The sequence below is a fragment of the Rhipicephalus microplus genome, unplaced genomic scaffold, assembly GCF_043290135.1.
Source record: "Rhipicephalus microplus isolate Deutch F79 unplaced genomic scaffold, USDA_Rmic scaffold_12, whole genome shotgun sequence".
Lineage (NCBI taxonomy): Eukaryota > Metazoa > Arthropoda > Arachnida > Ixodida > Ixodidae > Rhipicephalus > Rhipicephalus microplus.
This window is the reverse complement of record NW_027464585.1, coordinates 34,451,365-34,473,173: the sequence shown is the minus strand read 5'-3', so window position 1 is coordinate 34,473,173 and position 21,809 is coordinate 34,451,365. Positions and strand designations below refer to the sequence as shown.

At 45.6% G+C, this 21,809-nt stretch overlaps 1 protein-coding gene across 2 annotated transcripts in view; it reads left to right on the top strand.

The window, feature by feature from the left end:
* The window catches only part of TSG101 (tumor susceptibility gene 101), a 282,331-nt gene that overhangs the window by 226,519 nt on the left and 34,003 nt on the right, over positions 1–21,809 (top strand). For both annotated transcript variants that reach the window (XM_075882468.1, XM_037418098.2), the window contains one exon: positions 11,712–11,804. In XM_075882468.1, the coding sequence (XP_075738583.1) occupies positions 11,712–11,804 (93 nt within the window). The remainder of the gene's footprint in view (positions 1–11,711; positions 11,805–21,809) is intronic.

The window sequence follows — 21,809 nt, the reverse complement described above, 5'->3', positions numbered from 1 at the left end:
GGAAAGATTCGCACAGACCGCTCTGCTTGCTGTGCAAGAACAGAGACCAATCAAGAAAAGAACGCCACTCTCACCCACATAGAAAATTCTGCTGCTATGTCGTGACACAATGACATCATGGGCAGTATCGATATACCACGATGATTTTTTTTCAACACTCAAATGTACGATGACCATCACTTTATGCATATGATGACTTCACCCCAATAACTAAAGCCGATCAATGGTGCCAAATTTAAATGCCCCTCCAACAAGGAACAGGTGGCAGACGACAGAGGACAAAAAAAAAAAAACATTTCTGAGAAGAAAAATAAACCTGATTGATTGATTTGTGGGGTTTAACGTCCCAAAACCACCATTTGATTATGAGAGACGCCGTAGTGGAGGGCTCCGGAAATTTTGACCACCTGGGGTTCTTTAACGTGCACCCAAATCTGAGTACACGGGCCTACAACATTTCCGCCTCCATCGGAAATGCAGCCGCCGCAGCCGGGAATCGAACCCGCGACCTGCGGGTCAGCAGCCGAGTACCTTAGCCACTAGACCACCGCGGCGGGGCGAAAAATAAACCTAGCGCAAAGGTGTCTCACATGTTATTTTTTGTCTTTTATGATGTTGACATTCGAATTAAGTGGACATGCGACTCTAGAAAGCATGTTTCTTTTTTTTTTTGCAGAATTAGATATTTTTGTTTTCTATTGCTTTACAAGTTCAGTTTATCTCCTTTCATTAAAAGAAAGTAAAAACAAGGCTGTTGTCCAAAGTCAAAGTACCCTATTTACTCGCATAATCCTCACACTTTTTTTTGCCGGAAAACTGATGCAAAGTTGGGGAGTGCGAGAATTACGTGCGGAAAACTTTCCACAAAAACTTGGAGAGCAAAAAAAAAAAAAAAGAAAACGGAGTGTCCACAAATCGGGATTCTCACACCAGCAACTTACAGCAAGCTTTGAGAAGTACTAATTAAAATTTATACCTCAACAATAAAAGCAGAGGTTCAACACAAGGCAAGATTTATTTGAGACACAAAGTGTGGAAGCAAATGGTCGAGAATTACAATACCATACGCAAAGCTTGTGGGCGTTGCGGGCGTAGCGAAAGCATTGGTCGCTCAACAGGAGCCCTCAAAAGGTAAGCTTAGGACGTCGGTATTGAGGTGATGGCTATTTAACAGAATCGTCCGCAGTTTCCTTCTGAAAAAATACAGTTTACCATATATCCCAGTTTTAGGCACACGGCAGGCCCAAAACGTCTTGGTGGTTTTCAGCTGCCGTCACCAGTAGCGAACACAAAACTCATAGGCTCCAAAGGGCATACCAGCCAGCGGCCCTGTTGCCGTTGTTTAGTGCATGATCTATCACTTGCAACTTGAAGCAGCCATGTAGCTTCAGTATCGCCCCATGATGTGCCAAGATTATCGACACAACATACAAATCACGCCGCAATGCGCACTGGCCACTTTGGCTTGGCTTGGATTGGATTTATTCTCCGTGCAATAGTACGCTTGATGCTTAAGAGATATCGCCAGATGGCGTGCGCTATCATTATCAGTGCATTATTATTACATAAAAAGGACAGAAAGGCAGCTGTGAAATTTTGGAACCTATTAAACTTCTAAAAAATGAAGCAAGCATAGAGCAGAGGTTTGTAACTACAGCTCAAGGTGTTAGGCTAGAAGGGGACGAAGCTATTGAATATTGTTACGACCGTCATAATTATTGAAGTTTTTGGGCCTTTGTGAATGGGACGAAAATATTTCGACGCATTCCAAGCAAGGGTGTGCCGTCAAGACGGGTTGATTTCCTCTTGGCAAAACCTGAACGAGGGGTTCGGGACTGGTTTGCGCAAAGAAAACGCACGAGCCAAGAAAGGCCATTGTGAGCTCGACTCAAGAAAGGCCAATGTGTTTGCTGCGAGCAAGGCTTTCGAGGCAGACAAAAAGGCAGCTGGGCCATTTTCGAGGTCACCGAGGATCTGGAAATCTCGGAACCAGCATGGTATTTGCAGTTCAGGCAGAAAGCTAAAGCCAAACTGGTTGTGGCTGTATCTTGTGAGGAGAAGCGGAGCACTGGGATATGTGCAGCTAAGCCACAGCTTCTAGCAAACAACCAGGAATGGAATGTGGGGGTGAAGAAAAGAATAATGCACTATCTGCTGCAGCCCTTGCCGGAGCCCGCCTGTGCGATGACGGATTAGTTGACTACTCCTCCTTCCCCCCTTTCTCCATTGGATTGGCTGAATGGGGTGGCATATTTTGACGATATGCTGGCCCACCACTACATTGTCCTACCCAAACAGTCAGGCAAGTTTGACACGTGTACTGGCAGCCTTTTTTTCGAACCTCACCCAGCTGCCAGAAGAATCTTGGAAACCAAAATCATCGGATGTGCGCGAAACTTAGTGACGTGTGCGAAAACGTCGGTGCAGTGCGTTTGTGACCATATTTGGTCATCGTGTAGACTGTGCCATCTGCCCATGCATTGTGTTGTGTCTTTCCTTTCCTTCGTGGGTGGAGCACCTAGACCGGGCAGCGTCCTATTGGCGGAAGCCGCGAACAATGTGCCCAGGGTTGGCAACGAGGTGCTATATAAGCCGAAGACTTAGGGATGGCAACGAGGTGCTATATAAGCCGAAGACTTTTGTGTATTAAAAGTTCTACAGTTCCACAGTTCAACAGTTCTCATGTACAGTTCTTGACTTGATCACTTGATCACCTCTAATTCTCAGTTATTAACCATGTAAATAAATTGTTGTCGTTTTTACGAGCGCCTCATCTGACTTGTTCGACGGTGGGTCCTAGGACGGGGGCCCGCTACCAAACTGAGACCCCCAGGACCCGGAGTCGCAACAATATATAAGAACAAGGGTGACAGAAAAATTTCAACAAAGAAGTGCCTTATGCACCACAATAGACAAGGATGGATCAAGTGGCGCAATGGCTCCATTTTCACAACGAGGGTGGGAAAGGTCTGAGAAAAGGGTTTCAAGTAGTACATCAACAGGCCCAGATGGCATTCCAATTATGCTGATAAAGACATTGTGTCCGAAGCCTAAACAGAATTTGATAGAGGCAGTGAGCAGAACAATAATCGATGGTGAAATCCTCAATGGATGTAAACTTAGCAGGATGAGCATGATATATTATGCCGCGACATAGTGCCTGCATTCAAACAACGCGCCCATCACCACACGCACAGGGACATACATGCGCGCCGTCTAGTGTTGCGCAGAGACGATGGTGATAGCACGAGAACCCAGCTGGCCCCTGCTAATGTGCGCCACGTGCTGGGGACTCTTCTTGAAGAAGTAGAAGAAGAAGACATCTTGGTGTTCTGCTGTAACGTCCTACGACCATAGTCCCTTTGAGTTGGGGGCACAGGTTCGCCCTTTAATAAATACGTTTTATTATACCCCGAGTCCTTCAACATCGTTACATTTCTGGTGGACGTGCTGGGTAATGAATCAAAGCCCTACGAACGCAAGACAGCGTAGCCCCGACCATCAGCGAGTTGATCCTGCGGAGCCGACACCTGTGCATCAGAGGACCAGTCGCCGTCTTCGAGGGGATTCACCAGAATTCTGTCCACTCCACTTCACGCCAAAGGGAACTCAGTCAATGGACGCCACCATGACAAGTCATGTAACACCAGCCCAAGTGGTGATAAATCAGCCTCACCAGCCACCAGTATTTCATGGCGACTCATATGAAGACGTAGAAGATTGGCCTAACCTCTTTGAGAGAGTGGCACGTTTGAACGGTTGGGACGAGAGAGAGCAGCTCCGCCGCATATACTTTGCTTTGGAGGACTTCACAAAGACATGGTATGAGAACCATGAAACCTCTTTTACGACCTGGGATGAATTTCGGCGACAAGCTCTGGCGACCTATGCCAGCGCGGATCGCAAAGAAAAGGCGCAGGCTGCGCTCGAATCCAGGAACCAACTCACCAACGAAAGTGTCGCAATGTATATCGAGGACATGATCCGCCTGTTCAAGCGCGCAGATTCCCATATGACCGAAGACAAGAAGCTGCGCCACCTCATGCGTGGGGTGAAGCAAGAGCTATTCGCTGTTCTCGTCCGCAACCCACCACGAACAGTTGCGGAATTTCATACGGAAGCGACAGCCATCAAGAAAACGCTAGAACAGCGGACTCGACAGTACAATCTAGACATAGCTATGCACCTGCCAATGTCTTCTCTGGACGCCAGCGAAGTGACATGGACACTCTGCGAGATTTCATCAGGTCGGTGATCAGGGAAGAGCTCGGCAAGTTGCAAGCACCTCACACTACAGCAACACTGTCTGTCGTCGACGTATTATGAGATGAACTGAGGCAGATGATACGTGAGCCGGTGCGTGCACCACAGCCGATCCAACGCATCCCAACGTACTCTGAAGTATTCAGACAACCCGCGGCGCACACCAATGCAGCAGTTACGATGGCCTCTCCTTGCCCACAAACGGTACGCAGCGCACCTCGTTCACTGGAACCGACGGCTACCTACCTGCCACGAGCCCGTGGTGTAGCTCGCTACGTGGATCAATGGCCCAGGAAAAGTGACATCTGGCGTGACCATGAGCGTAGGCTTGTGTGTTTCTATTGTGGGGAAGCAGGTCACCTGTATAGGTTCTGCCCTTACCGACAGGCAGGATTAAGGGGCTTTCCGTTGTACGCACCATGCCCTGGAAACGGTGAACAGCCAACGGAGATCGAAGAGTACTTGTCCGCGCGCCAGAGCCCACACACTCCATGCCAACATCAGCCAAGATCGCCGTCGCCCAGGCGTTACCGATCACCCAGCCCTGTGCTTCTTCCGCACGGTCTGGGCACCGTTCTACGAGCTCACACCAGGAAAACTGAAGCAAGCGACCTGTGGAGGTGAGGCAGTTGCGAAGATCCTCCATTACAGTTTCAAGGTGACGATGCTATGTTTACAGAGGATAAGCGCAGCAGTGCGAAGATTACTTCACATTTGCCGTTGAAAATAGACGGATACGAGCTAAATGCTTTAGTTGACACCGGTGCTGATTATTCGGTAATGAGTCACAAATTGGCAAAGAAACTGAAAAAGGTTGTGAGAAAATGGTGTGGGGCACAGATACGCACGGCAGGTGGCCACACTATTACACCGCTCGGCAGATGCACCTCAAGGCTCGAAATAAGAGGCTTTACTTACGTTGCTGACTTCATCGTACTGCCGGACTGTTCAAGGGAGCTTATACTAGGAATGAATTTTCTGCAAGCCAATGGAGCCATAATTAGTCTGCGCAGATCCAGTGTAACGTTTTCGACCGAACAAGCTATTTCAGTGGAGGAATTGGAAAAGCGACGTCTTACTGCTCTGCGCGTTGTTGATGATGACGTCATAGTGCCACCACGCTGTAGTGTAATGGTGCTTGTTGAAAATAAGGCATTTTGTGACCACGAAGGAATAGCGGATGGAAACGTAGAGCTCTTTTTAAACAAAGGAATTTGCGTGGCGAGGGGTGTTGTTCACTTAACGAATGGCCGCTCAGTTGTCCTCCTTACGAATTTCGGGAATGAATGTCAGCACATCGCGCAAGGTATGGCTATCGCCTATTTCCACGAGTTCTGCATGGCGTCTGAACTATGCAGTTTAGCGACAACGCCAACCACTCCACAAGAAACCTGCAACGTCGACGCATCAGTTAACGTCAACCATAGGCTCCCAGAATATCAAAAGAAACAATTGTTCGCCCTTATAAAAGAGTTTTCGGACTGCTTTTCAACGTCCTCTAAGATGCGACGCACGACTATTGCAAAACACAGGATTATAACAGAAGAAGCCACGAGACCGATTTACCAACATCCATATCGAGTATCGCAAAAGGAAAGAGACGTCATCAAGAAACAAGTGGAGGAGATGCTTTCAGATGACGTGATCCAGCCTTCCAGCAGTCCATGGGCGTCTCCCGTAGTGCTTGTTAAAAAGAAAGATAACAGCCTTCAATTCTGCGTCGACTATCGAAAACTGAACAGCGTAACGAAACAGGATGTATACCCTCTGCTGCGTATCGATGATACACTCGATCGACTACGGAGTGCGAAATACTTCTCCTCCCTTGATCTCAAGAGCGGATATTGGCAAATTGAGGTGGATGAGCGCGACCGTGAAAAGACGGCATTCATAACCCCAGACGGCCTCTACGAATTTAAAGCGCTTCCATTCGGCCTGTGCACAGCGCCAGCTACGTTTCAGAGAATGATGGACGCTGTCCTCGCGGGACTGAAATGGCAGTCCTGCTTGGTGTACTTGGATGATGGTGTCGTATTTTCCGCTACATTCGACCAACATCTAGAGCGACTCCGCACAGTATTAGAAGCCATTCGTTCAGCAGACTTGACCATCAAGCCAGAAAAATGCCACTTCGCTTTTGAAGAGCTTCAATTCCTCGGACACGTCGCCAGCTCCGAGGGCGTTCGGCCAGATCCCGAAAAGACAGCTGCCATCGCGAAGTTCCCGACGCCCAAAGACAAGAAGTCAGTACGTCGCTTCCTGGGTTTATGCGCATACTATCGGCGATTTGTGGAAAATTTTTCTAACATTGCTGAACCACTTACTAATCTGACAAAAGACGAGGTGCCCTTTATGTGGGAAACTGAACAACAGGAAGCATTTGATGAGTTGAGAACACGCCTGCAAGCCTGTCCAATCCTCGCCCACTTCAATGATACTGCCGAAACTGAAGTTCACACTGGTGCGAGTAACGTCGGCCTCGGAGCCATTCTAGTCCAGCGGCAAAACGGCCAAGAAAAAGTGCTAGCGTATGCCAGCCGCAAGCTTTCGAAAGCCGAGACAAATTACTCTGCAACCGAAAAAGAGTGTCTCGTGGTCATTTGGGCCATAAGTAAATTTCGGCCGTACCTCTACGGTAGACCATTCCGAGCAGTCAGTGACCACCATTGCCTGTGTTGGCTGGCGAACCTTAAGGATCCCTCTGGCCGACTAGCAAGATGGAGCTTTAGGCTACAAGAGTACGATGTTACTGTGGTATACAAATCTGGGAAAAAGCACAGCGATGCCGACTGCCTGTCACGCGCACCAGTGGAGACGAGTGAGCCGGAGGAAGAAGACTTCCCGTTTCTAGGCGTCGTCCAGGCATCATAAATCGCTCAACCACAACAAAATGACCCCGATTTGCTGCCGCTTATACAGCGTCTCCAAGGACTCAATGTTAAAGTCCCGCGCACTTTATCCAGAGGGCTCCCTTCGTTCCGTCTTCGGGAAGGGGTCCTTTACAAGAGGAACTTCAAGCCTCATGGTGACAAGTTTTTACTCGTTGTACCTGCACCTTTATGAAACGAGATTCTGCACGCATGTCATGATGAGCCAACATCTGGACACATGGGTGTCAGCCGTATATTCGCCAGAATTCACCTAAAATTCACCATGCGCACAGGGACATACATGCGCGCCATCTAGTGTTGCGCAAAGACGATGGTGATAGCACGAGAACCCAGCTGGCCCCTGCTGATGTGCGCCACGCGCTGGGGACTCTTCTTGAAGAAGTAGAAGAAGAAGACATCTTGGTGTTCTGCTGTAACGTGCTACGACCATAGTCCTTTTGAGTTGTGGGCACAGGTTCGCCCTTTAATAAATACGTTTTATTATACCCCGAGTCCTTCAACATCGTTACAATATAAAGGAAAGGGGGACAAAGCTGACATAAACAACTACCGTCCTTTAACAGTGACATCAATGGTCTACAGGCTGGCGATGCAGATTTTAAAGGAAAGACTGCAGGGATGGATAGAAGATGAGGGGTTGCTGGGGGAACAGCAGAATGGGTTTCGGAAACACAGGAGGTTGGAAGACAATCTGTTCTCACTGACGCAGTGCATCGAAATAGCAGAAAAGGAACTCGGGTCCCTGTGGCTAGCTAGCATTTTTAGGATATCAAGGGAGCATACGATAACGTGGTTCAAAAGGACTTGTGAGGAATACTGGGCACACTACGTGTGAAAAACGGAGTCACTAATCTTTTAAAGGAGATCTATAAAAGTAACTAGGTAGTTATAAAGTGGGAAAAACAGGTATCCAAGCCCACAGAGGTAAAACGGGGGCTTAGGCAGGGGTGCCCTCTGTCACCCTTATTATTCATGATGTACCTACAAGGATTAGAGGCCAAATTAGAGGGAAGTGGACTTGTCCTCAACTTCTCTTTTGTCAAACAAGGAAAACTCCTTGATCAGGCACTACCAGCATTTATGTACGCAGATGATATAGTGCTAATGGCCGACAACAAGGAATATTTGCAGAGATTGATGGACATCTGCGGTAATGAGGGAGTTAGGTTAGATTTCAGATTCAGTAAGGAAAAATCAGCAGTCATGATTTTTAGTGATAATGAAGGTTGTGAGCTCAGGATACAGGAAGTGACACTAGAGATTGATAACAGATAAATACAAATATCTGGGCATATGGATAAGCAATGGGACCAAGTACCTAAGGGAACACGAAATATACGTGACGACTAAAGGTAACAGTAATGCAGCAGGGATGAAAAATAGGCACTGTGGAACTACAATAGGTATGATGATGTGGGAGGAATATGGAAAGGGGTCATGGTTCCTGGGCTGACGTTCGGCAATGCGGTCTTGTGCATGAGATCAGAAGTTTAAGCAAGATTAGAAATTAAGCAACGTGGAATAGGTAGGCTTGCTTTAGGAGCTCACGGGACTACACCAAATCAGGGAGTACAAGGTGATATGGGATGGACATCATTTGAGGGCAGGGAAGCTAGCAGCTAGATAAAATTTGAGAAGCGATTGAGAGAAATGGGGGAGAAGCGTTGGGCTAGGAAGGTTTTGTACATAAAGAATGTACACTCACGTACTTGTACATAAAGAATGTCGATACAAAATAGAGGAAGCGAACCAGGAATGAAGCTTGGAAACTTGGGCAAGTTGGTAGGACATAACTGATTGCAGGAACAGCGCAACCTAGAAGTAGTTACTTCGTAACTACGAAATCGATAAAAAACCAAGACAAAAAAGGGCGCTGTAATTAGTTACGAACCAGGAAATCGACTGGTAAATACTTAGAAAACAGCAGGGGGCCAAACGAAAAAGAACTATCGTTTAAGAAGAAAGTGAAGGAAAGGGAGAATAACACATGGAGAATTGGCATGATTAAGAAGTCCGCACTAGAGATCTATCGAACTTTTAAGCAGGAAATTACCAATGAAAGGATCTATGATAATACTCGGGGTAGTTCTCTACCGTTTGAGGCCAGGACGGTAGTATTGCGAACCAAGACATATCAGGCCAAATACGAAGGGGTAGACATGATATGCAGTGCATGTAGAGAGGAGGAGGAAACTGGCGAATACTTGATAATGTTCTGTAAAGGGCTTCATCCTATAGTTCAGGATGATGGCGCAGAGTTTTTCAAAGCACTGGGGTTTATGGACAGGGAGGGAAAAATAGACTTTAAGCGGATAGAATTAACTGGAAGAAGGTTATCTGATTGGTGGCTAAAGTCTAGGCCTGAGTGAAAATTAAACCCTTCACTGCAAAGTACCAGTCCTCAACTTCAGTATTTAAAGGGGAAAAAAAGATAAATCTAGTGATTAGTTCACTAAGTATTACGGCTAGGTGGCATCAGCCGCCCCCCGATCTATAGGGTACAGCCACATCCACCCACCCACCACACCCACCCACCCACCCACCCATCCATCCCATCCCACCCATCCATCCATCCATCCCATCCATCCATCCATCCATCCACCCACCCACCCATCCATCCCATCCACCCACCCACCCATCCATCCCATCCACCCACCCACCCATCCATCCATCCCATCCCATACATCCATCCATCCACCCACCCACCCATCCATCCATCCATACATCCTATCCCATCCACCCATCCATCCCATCCATCCATCCACCCATCCATCCATCCATCCATCCACCCACCCATCCATCCATCCCATCCCATCCCATCCATCCATCCATCCATCCACCCACCCACCCACCCATCCATCCACCCACCCATCCATCCATCTATTGGCTTGAACGAGCAGATGACATTAACATTATTGCGGCAGTTTTCGGGGGTGCGATAATTATTCAAGGAAAAAAAATCGTAGTTTTCTTGGGTGATGTGGGGGGTGGGAGAATTATGCGAGTGCGAGGATTATGCGAGTAAATACGGTAGTCTAAAATCCCCTTTAGAGAGCACGAAGTGGCTATAAAGAACTAAAAAGAGCTCATTGTCTAGAGTCCCGTGGGAATTGTTTCCTGGCTATTTGCCACTGCATTTCGCTTGAGAGTTTTACCAAAGCCACATGCTCAAAATAATTGTGAGCTCTCATGATGGAATAAATAGTTTAAAATGCACATTTTTGCTACACAGATGAGCTTCCATTTCTATGCTGAAGATGCGTTTTTCTCGAAATGGGGCAGTTTTTGGCAACTTCATAAGTTTGGACGTCATGTTTTGATGGCTAGACTGAGAATAAATTTTGGCCACGTATTTTTTAACATGGGCAAAGTGCAATTATCTCTTTGAAAGCATGATGTCATTTACATAATAATTATTAGCCTAATGTAAGCGATTCGTATGGGTTGAGCATTTTGCACTTCTCGCATTACGACTTTCCTTGTTCATTCAACTGTAGGATACACACTTTCGTGATAGTTAATTGCATTCTATAGTAATATAAAGAAATATGAGCTCTTAATTACTAATAACTTTAAGGTTTTCGTGGGATAAAAGTCTGCCCAGAAATAGCTGTTTTTTACACATTGTCATGGTACAAAACGGGAACTGTGCAATTTACTATGAAACTAATTGCATATTTGAAAATAGTATAAAAGCTTACGTAAGCTCTAAAAAATTTTATTGTTTAAGCTACCGACTAAATAAACTTTTTTTTAATTGAATGTCCCCTTAAGACAATTCTGATTGGAATCACCTTTGGATATCTCTTTGGAACCTTTGGATATCTACGGATCTGCAGCATTTTTTACTGATCAGTGGCAAGTGAAATGTTGAAATCTCCCTACATCACAGTCCTACTGCCCTATGTTGGCCGAAAAATGCTTAAGATGCTTTACAAGTAGGGTACTTACCTTTCAGTTGACAACCCTGCACTGTATGAATAGTTTGCTATTGTATATGACGCACACAAAACAAGTGTAAATTCTTTCTTTGTTTGACTGAATAATAATGAGGAGCCACAAGCCCAGGGATGCAACTTATAGTGATATTAATGGGAAGAAAATAAAGTGGCCAAAAAGATAGCCTGGCAGGGGCCGTACATTGTTTGACTTACGCGTTTGATGCGTATTTGAACTCAAGCTTGCATATACATGTCTACTGTGTTTTCTTTCGCACTGGACCATTTTTTGAACAGATCAGGTATTTATTATCCTTTATTTTGAAGTATATTTGGGCCAAGTTTCAGATATCTCAAAATTATAACTGAGAGTAGAACAGAAACTTGGCTGCCAAACTAAAACTGTTTGACAAGTTTCGTGCCACACTGCCGCATCAACAATTGCCAATTTCAATGTCTGAAACTTCACTTGTCTTGAAAATTCTCCTGTAAAAAAATTTTTTGGTGTATACCACTTGCTCGTGGTGTTACCAATGCTTCCTTCCGACAGCAGATCCTCTGTTTATGAGATGAAAGCTCAGAAAAGTCTTTCATGACGTGCGCTGTTAACGTGTTACAGGCGGAAATGGACGTCCTCAAGCGCACCCATGATGAGCTGACTCAGGGAAAGACCAAACTGGATGACATGATCAACCGCATGGACAGGGAACAGGTGGGTGCTGGATGCCGCTCTGCATCATTGCTTTCCAAATCGACAGAATATGGCTACTGTGGGAAGAACATAGTTCTCGTCATATGCTCAGCCAGTGTTTGTTGTTGGGCAGATTTGGGAAGGAGCCAAAATTCATGCCAGAAGTAGCTATATTATATATTTTAGTGCCATATTCGCAGCTGAATATAAGAAACATCGTGTGAATCAAGTTTCTATGATTAAACAGGAAATGTAATCCTGGAAGTAAAAATAACACACAAAACACCCCACATGAATAGGCACGACACACATGAGCGCTTTTTTTGGGCATCTTGTGTGTCTGCACCACAGAGAAAGAATGGACAATAGGGGAAACTGTGCTCCTTTCCACGCCGCGATTGTGTCACCTCGGGGAGCGGCGGCGAACGTCGTGACAGTGCCACTTGCAGAACAGCGGCCGAACTGCTGCGCCGGAGCAGCAGACTTAAGATATTTGGAGCTTGCCCAAATATCTGCTTGCACGTTTGTGTTCGCTGCTCAGTGCATAGCTGTGATACACTCGATAAAGAGACGGCAAAGCGTTAATAGGTGCTTCTGCTAAGCTAGCCAGAGCGCTTTGGGAGAGAGACCGTACTACGAAGCAGTCCACAAGCGCTGAATAAGTTCGCTTTCACATGCAAGGGTAGATCGTACATTATTAGTGGGAACCTGGTGCACAATATGAGCTAACCAAGAAAAAAAAAAAACATGCCACGGAGCCTTCCACATTAAAAATAATGAAAAAAAATTAGAAAAAAAATCTGGAATAAGCGTTCTCCTCATATGTTTGTCTTTTTCCGAAGTTTGTTTTATATTAGAACTTTTTGAGAGTCATTCGTTCATTTCTAGATACAACACCCAAACACGTAAAACTGAGTACCACACTTTTTTTGCAATGTAGCTTACCTAGAACTTTTGAGATTGGTAAAAGGTTAGCCAAGGACTTTTTACTCATGATGAGTATTCTCTACCTTCGATGGCTTGGCGCTTCTTTTATCGGTAATTTCAGTGATTTCCGGCCAATTCTCAGCTTCGTTTCTAGGCACAAGGTAAGTAAAACCTTTGTTCGAAAAAAAAAAATGATAATAAAAAATTGTGAGCTGGGGTGTTATAACATATACAATTGGCCACTATCACGCAAAAAGTTCCCTCATTTTATTCTCTCTCTCTCCGATCAAAAACATAAGGTGTCGCAACAGAAAGCCACAAAAACCTTGGCTGGTCAGGAATGTCTAGAAATTAAAACTTGGCGTGGTGTCGCACCTGCTGACCATTCGCTGCGAAAATAATTTTTCTAGACGTAGTCGCTTTTTTTTTTCATTGTCGATCTCATCTTTATATACCCTCGCCCATTCTTGCTGCCGTTCTTCATTAGACGGAGTGTTGAAAGTTTGAACATTTTTTTTTATGTAGTATCGATTGATAGCTCGAAGCCAGCAGCAATCTCAGCGTTTCTACCACTTCAATTCTTTCATTGTCCAAAGATCATCTCATCCATCATATATAAATAAAATGCTGGCACTAAGACGCTCTAGTTGCTTCATTTTGTTGTGGCAAACCGCGCCAGTGAAAAACTTTTATAGCTGCATCCAGTAGCATAGTGGAATTGGTGAGTGGCAGATATAGCAGACGACACTTGGGTTATACACAGCTGCCGTTAGAGACCGTGGAGACCATGGGCGCGCGTGCTCTCCTCCCACAGCAGAAAAAAAATAGTTCTGCGTGTCGCTGAAAGGATCGCTGCGCGTACGTTTGCCAACCTCCTCTCCCAGGATGACATTATCGCGGTGCGCACTGGCGCTGGCCTGTAGTTTCTCTTCCTGTTTTCTTGCTCTGTGGTCTGCACTGTTATACAGTCGAGCCCACATATAATGGCCCCACTTAAAACAAACTTTTGCTTAAAACGAACAATATCCGTGTGACCGTGAAAATACACACTGTTCAATGCACAAAATCGCACTTCCAACGAACGTCTTCGAGCGCCGCTGATCGGTTACAGCGAATGAAGTCGGTTCTCTGCAGACTTCCCGGGAAACCACTTTCGACCATCGATCAGGCATTGGCGAGTTGCCCATACATTCTTATTGTTAAACGTCTATCCTGCTTCGTACGGCTGCTCCAGGGAGAAACGCTCTTATCGCACGACCTCTTTCCATTGAGAGCGCATCACGTAGAATGGTTTCCAAGCCACGCGCGTATGCTTGCCAACAACACGCCCTTAGACAACCACGCCCTTAGAATCAAAGTTTGCCGCTGCTGCTCAAGTGACCCCCCCCCCCCTCTTCCCTGTGTATTTTTTCATGCTCGTTAAAAGCGTGTGTCATGTTTCATCTCTGCTTCAGCATTCGACTGTAGGTCTAACATTCGGGGGCATAGTATTGCGTGCGCTCTTTGAGCGGCCGTGATCGGTCGCCCTATTTGATCTCTGCTTGAGCAGCGCGATTTACGCGCAGGTAGAACGTATGATGTGGGGGAAATGTTACCAACTTGTAGTTTACACGGGAGATGGCGACAACCGCGAAAACCCGTCGAGTGTCCATGTAGTTTCTATCCTAATAAAAACAATCACTTAATTGCCTAGCAGTGGCACGACGAGCCCTTCTAAATTTTTTCTTAACTTAGTTGCGCGAAAGAATTTGGAGTACAAAAGAAAGACACCATTTGTACTTCAAATTTTTTTGCGCAACTCAGTTAAGATGAATCACCAACTCACCTAGTATTTTGTATTTTGCGGGAATTCGTAATTAGCAGAAAAACACTAATACCTCACAGATATAAAGTTGAAAACTATCTAATCGGACGTTTTGCTAACTGATCTACAACTTTCTCATTGAAATTTTTATCTATCTTCATTTTTTGACGAGTCAGTTAATTAAACATATCTAATTAAACAATATTTAAAAACAGAAAAAATAGTCTGACTAACTCCAGGCAACGGCGAGCAACATGCATTTGGACGCCTCATAATCGCGTGTGCCGGCATATTTTTAAACTCGGGCTAAGGTTACCTGGGGCACCCTATATATACCGATTTGGGGTAAGTCTCATCACTTGATCAGCATTGAATGCTTCGTAAAAACCACTGATATTTTTTTTATGAGAAAGCAAAGAGAAAACAAAAATTCTAATTAACAGTCTATGTTGGTAGGAAGCGCAGCAACTATTACACAGAACACACAACACAAGCGCTTGTGTTGTGTGTTCTGTGTAATAGTTGCTCGCTTCCTATCAAGATGGATTCGTAACAACTGACCCGATACAATTGTTTAATAATTAACAGTGATGTGTGACCCAACAAATCTGCTTCAAAACTAAATTTTAATGCTCCAAGACTTGCCTTTTGGTGCTCGAAAACGCCCCTTTTACGGCTCCAAAGCTGCTTCAAAATTGTGCTATTTCTTCTCCCAAAGCTGGTCCAAACGACTGAAGCCCGCTTGTACCCCTGCAAGTGTCTTTTTGGTGATTCACAACTACACAAGGAAGTGAAGTGTACTTTAGATGGTATGGCAGTGGCAGCCCAACATATATTTGCTATTTTTGCTTCCTGTCTCATTGTCCGACCACGTGGTCTGTGTGGAAGTAGCACCAAGGGCACACGTCATCACAGATTACTAGAGAATGACTCACCTACACTTGTGCAAGCGTGCCTGGAAGTAAACAACATGACAGAAGAAGCCATTGCACAGCATGTGCTGGCGCATACCCCTAGCGGATGTGGCCGCAAACTGCCCAACGGTGAAAGTAGCGAGGTGTTTTTGTTGATTTATGACTTGTTTTATTATGTAGCAATGGTTTGAAAATAGTATTAGTGCCGCTTTAGGCAACAGCGTATTTCTGTGCAAGCCATTGGTACTGAGGCTACACAATTCGCCACAGCGAAGTGAGGTTAGGGAAGGCATTGGCCAACAAGTGCACTTTGCCACCAAGTGACACTAAACTTGCTCGTGTGACAGCACACAAGTGACACTCGCTGCAAAGTGTAATCACTCAAAGTGCACTTAAGTTGTCACTTGTGACAGGAGTATTACTTTTACTTCAACAATATGTGCAGTCGAACCCGGGCATATCAAACTCGCCAAAAAGCATTTATTAGTTCGATATATGGCATAATTTGATGTAGGCCCACTATAGAATTTGATGATGCAAAAGCACATCCAATAAACAAAGTACTTTATTAATGTTTGGTTTACTTGTGTTTCCTACTTTGGTAAAAAGTAGTCCTGGATTTTTTTTTGTTTCATTGACTTGGCTGCCTGAGACAGCACGCACGCCTCCACGTTGTCAAACGATTCGGAGCAGCTGAGGCTGCGAACTTCCATATTCACGCAATAGGGCCGGACCAACGCCAGTGCACTAACCACATCGGAGGCAATAGGCCATCGTCGATTTCCTCATTGCAGTCACGTTGGCTTGTGGCCAGCACGACGCTGCAAGGTAGTGCTCATTTTGTAGCTGGCCCATGATGGCAACATCATTGTCCACACTGACAAACTCGTTAAATGTCGATCCCCCGATAGCACTCGGGAACTCTGCCTGCTCACTCCAAACTTCGGCGGAAACACCTGTGGTTTCTTCAGTGTTGTCATTGAAATTCGGGGTGTCATCACCTGGCATGCAGAAGCCGGCATGCCTAAAGCAGTTCTGGATTGTCTCCTTCATGAGATCTGAATAGCAAGAACTTCGAACAAGACGATCTTCAGCTCCCTGCTGACACGAAGGTTCGGCAACAGCCTCTCCACAATAGGCACTTTTGATAGCCAGCTTTTATTGAGCTTATAATGCCTTGATCCAGTGGTTGCAGGACAGACGTAGTTTTGGGGGCAAAAACCGCAGCTCGATGTGGCTGCCGGTCGTACCGCAGTGGTGAGATGACCAATTGTCCACGAGCAGGCACACCTTACAATTTTTGCCTTACCAAATCATCCTTTGACGGCAATAGGCACCTGCTGAAGAGCTCCAGGCACCTGCTGAAGAGCTCCACGGTCATCCACGCTTTTGAGTTTGCTCGCAGTGCATTTCGAAAACACCGCAGTGCCGTGCTTTTTACGATAACTAGAGGTCGAAGCTTTTTTGATTCGTCTAAATTAGCTGCCAACAGCACGAACACACAAGCTTTGTTTGTCTTGCGGCCGCAAGTCTTGTCGCCCCAACATGCAAGTGTCTTATTTGGCAACATTTGCTAAAATAGAGCGGTTTCATACACATTGAAGGTATCGTGGGCTCGATATCTTGCTGTGATATCCCGCCAGTTTTCCTCGAGCCATTTGTCTATGCTGTCGAGGTTTACCACGCTGCTTTCACCCGTAACTGCTTTGCCAACGATGTCGTGCCATACTTTGAATGGTTGGAGCCAGCCTGAGCCACCTTGAAAATCGTTCCTGTCAAGCAAGAAAGCAAGGTACTTGGCTTTCTGCTCCATCATGGGGCCGGATACCGAGATGTTTCGCGACCAAACGTCCACAAACCACTTGTAAACGGCCGCTTCGACATCTTTGTACGCAGCAGTGCGCACACGTCGAGTGCCACGGGCACCTGGCCTTTTGCCAGGCTTGGCCCTGATGTCTGCCTTGTTCTTCAGAATAGTATTCAAGGTGCTCCTTGGAATCTTGTACGCGGTGACGGCGTCGGGCTTCTTCTCACCGCGCTCATCTCAATTTATGATTTCTAGTTTCGCGACGAACGGCGAATTGTGCCTTTTTGCACAAGCCATGACGACAGCACGCCAAGAAAGTTCACAGAGCGCCAACAGGCAGCACCAGGAGCATGGACCACGCTGGATGAAGACTCGAGGAAAAAAAGCAGCAGCAGGCACACGAACACAAAGAAAAAAAATGGCGCTCACTTGTATCGCATCTGCACCTTTCACTTTCACTTTCACTTCGACATCAGTCGCATTTAATTTAAAAGCATGATTTAAAAGCATGATTTTTTTTCTTTTCCACGTTCAAGCTGAAGGTATGTTTCAAATAAATTATAGATTCAATGTTCCGGCATCGGCATGTGCATAGTTCATCCACAATAGTGTTTTGGCCAGAGGCATTTTGGATCATTCCGGCTAACAGCTCCATAGGAAACATCAAAGCACTTTTTCCTTAAAGGGCAGCACGCGACCTAAAATTTACAATGCATTCTCAAAGTCAGCTAAAAGTTGCTCTCTTTTTTCTCGAGAAATGACACTACAGGTCCAAAATCCCCGCATATCAGGCCAACTATCAGTCATTGGCTGATTTGAGCATGGCATGCTCAGTTATTACTGGGGTTGCTACGGGAGGCTATGACTTGTTGAAGCATGCGCACGATATCGCACTGAAAAAAACGTGCATTTTAAGAAAAAAATATTACAGAAAATGCTCTCACTGTCACGAAGCGTGCACGATGTATTTTCTTTTGCCGTGCCATCCCCCTCTGCTTAGCTTTCAGCGCTTTCATCGGGACCAGGAAAGAGAGAGTGCAACTGCAGCGTGCAACAAGTTTTCGTAACTCTGCTCATACTGGACGCACTCTAAACATTTTTGCAGCGGTGTATTCATGAGGCTATAAAAGTTTTTTAGTGAATTCATTTCATGACTACTTAAATAAGTTTTGCAGGGCCCCTTTAAGGTTGTTGTCTAACGTTGATTAAAAGAATTATCATATCAGTACAGCTAAACTGACTATAACGAACCTTCATATAACGAATTCCTGAATATTATGACGTTTTTGTTCCCTGCTGTTACTCAATAGAAGCCCATGTATTTGCGACCACTATGCAGTGGGGGGAATACGCTTCATATAACGAATTTATGTGGTCAATCTAGGAAATCTTTGCCCCATATTATGCCATTTTGGCCCGAGCATGCGTCTTCTACAATTGCCCTGCTGCCGACGGAACGCAAAGCAGCGACATCGTGCTCGGCATGCTCGTAGCCCTGGCAACCCGCAGGCGAGAGCGAGAACTCATCATTGCGTGCAGGTGTGTGCGAGGTGGGCCGGTGCCCCCCAAGCGGGCATCGCCATCATTTTTGCCACCACTGGTGCATATACAGATGTACCCCTCCCAATTCCTTCAAACAAAAAGTCTTGCATTAGCAGTGCCACTCTTTGACTGCTGCTGAAGTGCCTTAGCTGCACTCTTTAAAGAAACACCAGGTGATGCCACTTAAGAAGGAGAACACAACTTGTTTTTGCGTCGTTACACATTCCGTTTAAGTTGCATATGTGTGGCCGCGCTGCATATGGAGAGTGCTTTACAGAATAGTATTAAGTCGCGTCCGTGTCGTTCGCTTGTTTACGACGGTGTGGGTACATGGTTTCACTATGGTTTCACAGAGTGACGTTCACCCCCTCCCCCTCTTCTCTTTTTCTGTTTTTTTCTTGTTCTTTAATATATGTATTGTAATGAAATAAGAGAGACAGAAACAGCACCCTTGCTGCGGGCCAGCTGTTCTATTCTAACACCGTCTTCCTCTGTTTCGCGCTGGCTGAGCAAAAGCCAAAGCTTCGCTGCCCCTTTTTTCATCATTACACTCGGCCACGACTGGCATTGAGGGAAGGCGCTTAAAATGTCTCTGTTGGCCAATGTGTGGGAAGTCACTGAGGTTGGTCGATAAAATGCTGCAACTGGGCTTAGTGCTCTGCCGACGGCGCCTCTGGTGAACTGGACGGCCTTCTGCCCAAAACAAAACCCTCCCCTTCCCATGAACCTGGGGGAAGACATGCCGGGACAGTCGTATGAATGACGATGGGTTGATGAGTTATGTGAGACCCAGATAAAGCACCTCCGGCGCCGCGTTGCCCTTCTATCCGACAACAGCATGCTGGGGCTGCGTAGCGGAGAGTGGGAGGCTTCGCTACGCAGTTGTTGTTGTCGTCGTCTTCAGAAAGTGTCGGCGCTGGATATTTCCGTGCCCAACTTCTCTTGCCAGGAGAATGCTGAAGCCGAAGTAAAAATGCTTTGCAAGCTGTGTGCAAAATTGATTGACTCGCTGCAAGGCAAGCGTGTGCAGAGGCGCATCACCGATTACTTCAATCAATAACGAATGTCCTGTGATTTGTGGATATGTAAGTCTTCTGAAACTTCCCCCTCGTGTGTTAGCTCAATGCACATGCGCCACTGCATGGAGAGCCCTCTGTTTATTTAGCTTTCATTAATTCGAACTTTTCTTTCTGTTAAGTCGCCCCGCCGTGGTGGTCAAGTGGCTGAGGTACTCGGCTGCTGACCGGCAGGTCGCGGGATCGAATCCCGGCTGCAAGGGCTGCATTTCCGATGGAGGCGGAAATGTTCTAGGCCCGTGTGCTCAGATTTGGGTGCACATCAAAGAACCCCAGGTGGTCAAAATTTCCGGAGCTCTCCACTACAGCGCCTCTCATAATCATACGGTGGTTTTGGGATGGTAAACCCCACATATCTATAAATTTTTTAATTCGAACAAATTTTCGAGCCCCTTCAAGTTCCAATTATCGAGATTTGGCTGTATTTGCTAAGTAGGAATCTGACCACCTACTGCTGAAATTTTTCAAGCAAGACAACATCTTTTTTACATTGAAGGTCCCAAACAACTGTAGTGTATACAAACTTTAATATAGGCACTTAATACAGGCATTGCATGCCAATAATCTGGTCTTCTCTGTGGAGGATTTAATTTTTTTTTTAAAGAAACCACAGTTCCCTAAGTGCAGTCGTGCATATGCTTGTAATGTGATCTTACCGTGCAAGTGTTTTCGTGAAAGTGACTTCTAGGTGTTTGTATTTTCTACATTTTTGAGTGGTTTATTGGGGAGACAATATGTGTAAAGGCTGAGAGCTCGCTTTCTTTTTATCCTCCGTAGAACTGTTTTGTCACTATTAAGTTCCATGCCTCAGTTTGGCACCATTCATCTATACTTGTAAGAGATTGCTGAAGTTACATGCTGTCATTTACACAACTTATTTCTTTAAAAACAACACGATTGTCTGCAAATAATTGAATAAATATGTCCTTATGTATGACATCATCATCATCATCAGCCTGACTACGTCCACTGCAGGACAAACGCCTCTCCCATGTTCTGCCAGTTAATCCGCTCCTGTGCTTGCTGTTGCCAAGTTATACCCGCAAACTTCTTAATCTCATCTGCCCACCTTACCTTCTGTCTTCCCCTTACCCACTTGCCTTCTTTGAGAATCCAGTTAGTTACCCTTAATGACCACCGATTATCCTGTCTACATGCTATATGCCCGGCCCATGTCCATTTCCTCATCTTAATTTCAACTATGATATTCTTAACCCCCGTTTGTTCCCTAATCTACTCTGCTCTCTTCTTGTCTTTTAACATAACACCTACCATTTTTCTTTCCATTGCTCGCTGCGTCGTCCTCAATTTAAGCTGAACCATCTTTGTAAGTCTCCAGGTTTCTGCTTCGTAGCTAAGTACCGGCAAGATACAGCTGTTATGTGCCTTCCTCTTGAGGGATAGTGGCAATCTACGTGTCGTAATTTGAGAGTGCTTGCCAAATGCTTGCCCTATTCTTATTGTTCTAGTTACTTCAATCTCGTGGTCCGGCTTCGCAGTTATTACCTGCCCTAAGTAGACATAGTCTTTTACAAATTCAAGTGCACTATTACCTATCTCGAAGCGCTGCTCTCTTCCGAGGTTGTTGTACATTAACTTCGTTTTCTGCAGATTAATTTCAAGACCCACCTTTCTGCTCTCCTTGTCTAACTCCGTAATCATGAGTTGCAATTTGTCCCCTGAGTTACTCAGCAATGCAATGTCATCGGCGATGCGCAGGTTACTAAGGTACTCTCCATTAACTCTTATCCCTAACTGTTCCCATTCTAGGCTTCTGAAAACCTCCTGTAAGCAAACGGTAGAAAGCATTGGGGAGATTGTGTCCCCCTGCCTTAAACCCTTCTTGATTGGTATTCTGTTGCTTTCTTTATGAAGCACTATGGTAGCAGTTGATCCCCTGTAGGTTTCTTCCAGGATGTTTATATATACTTCATCGACCCCTTGATTACGAAGTGT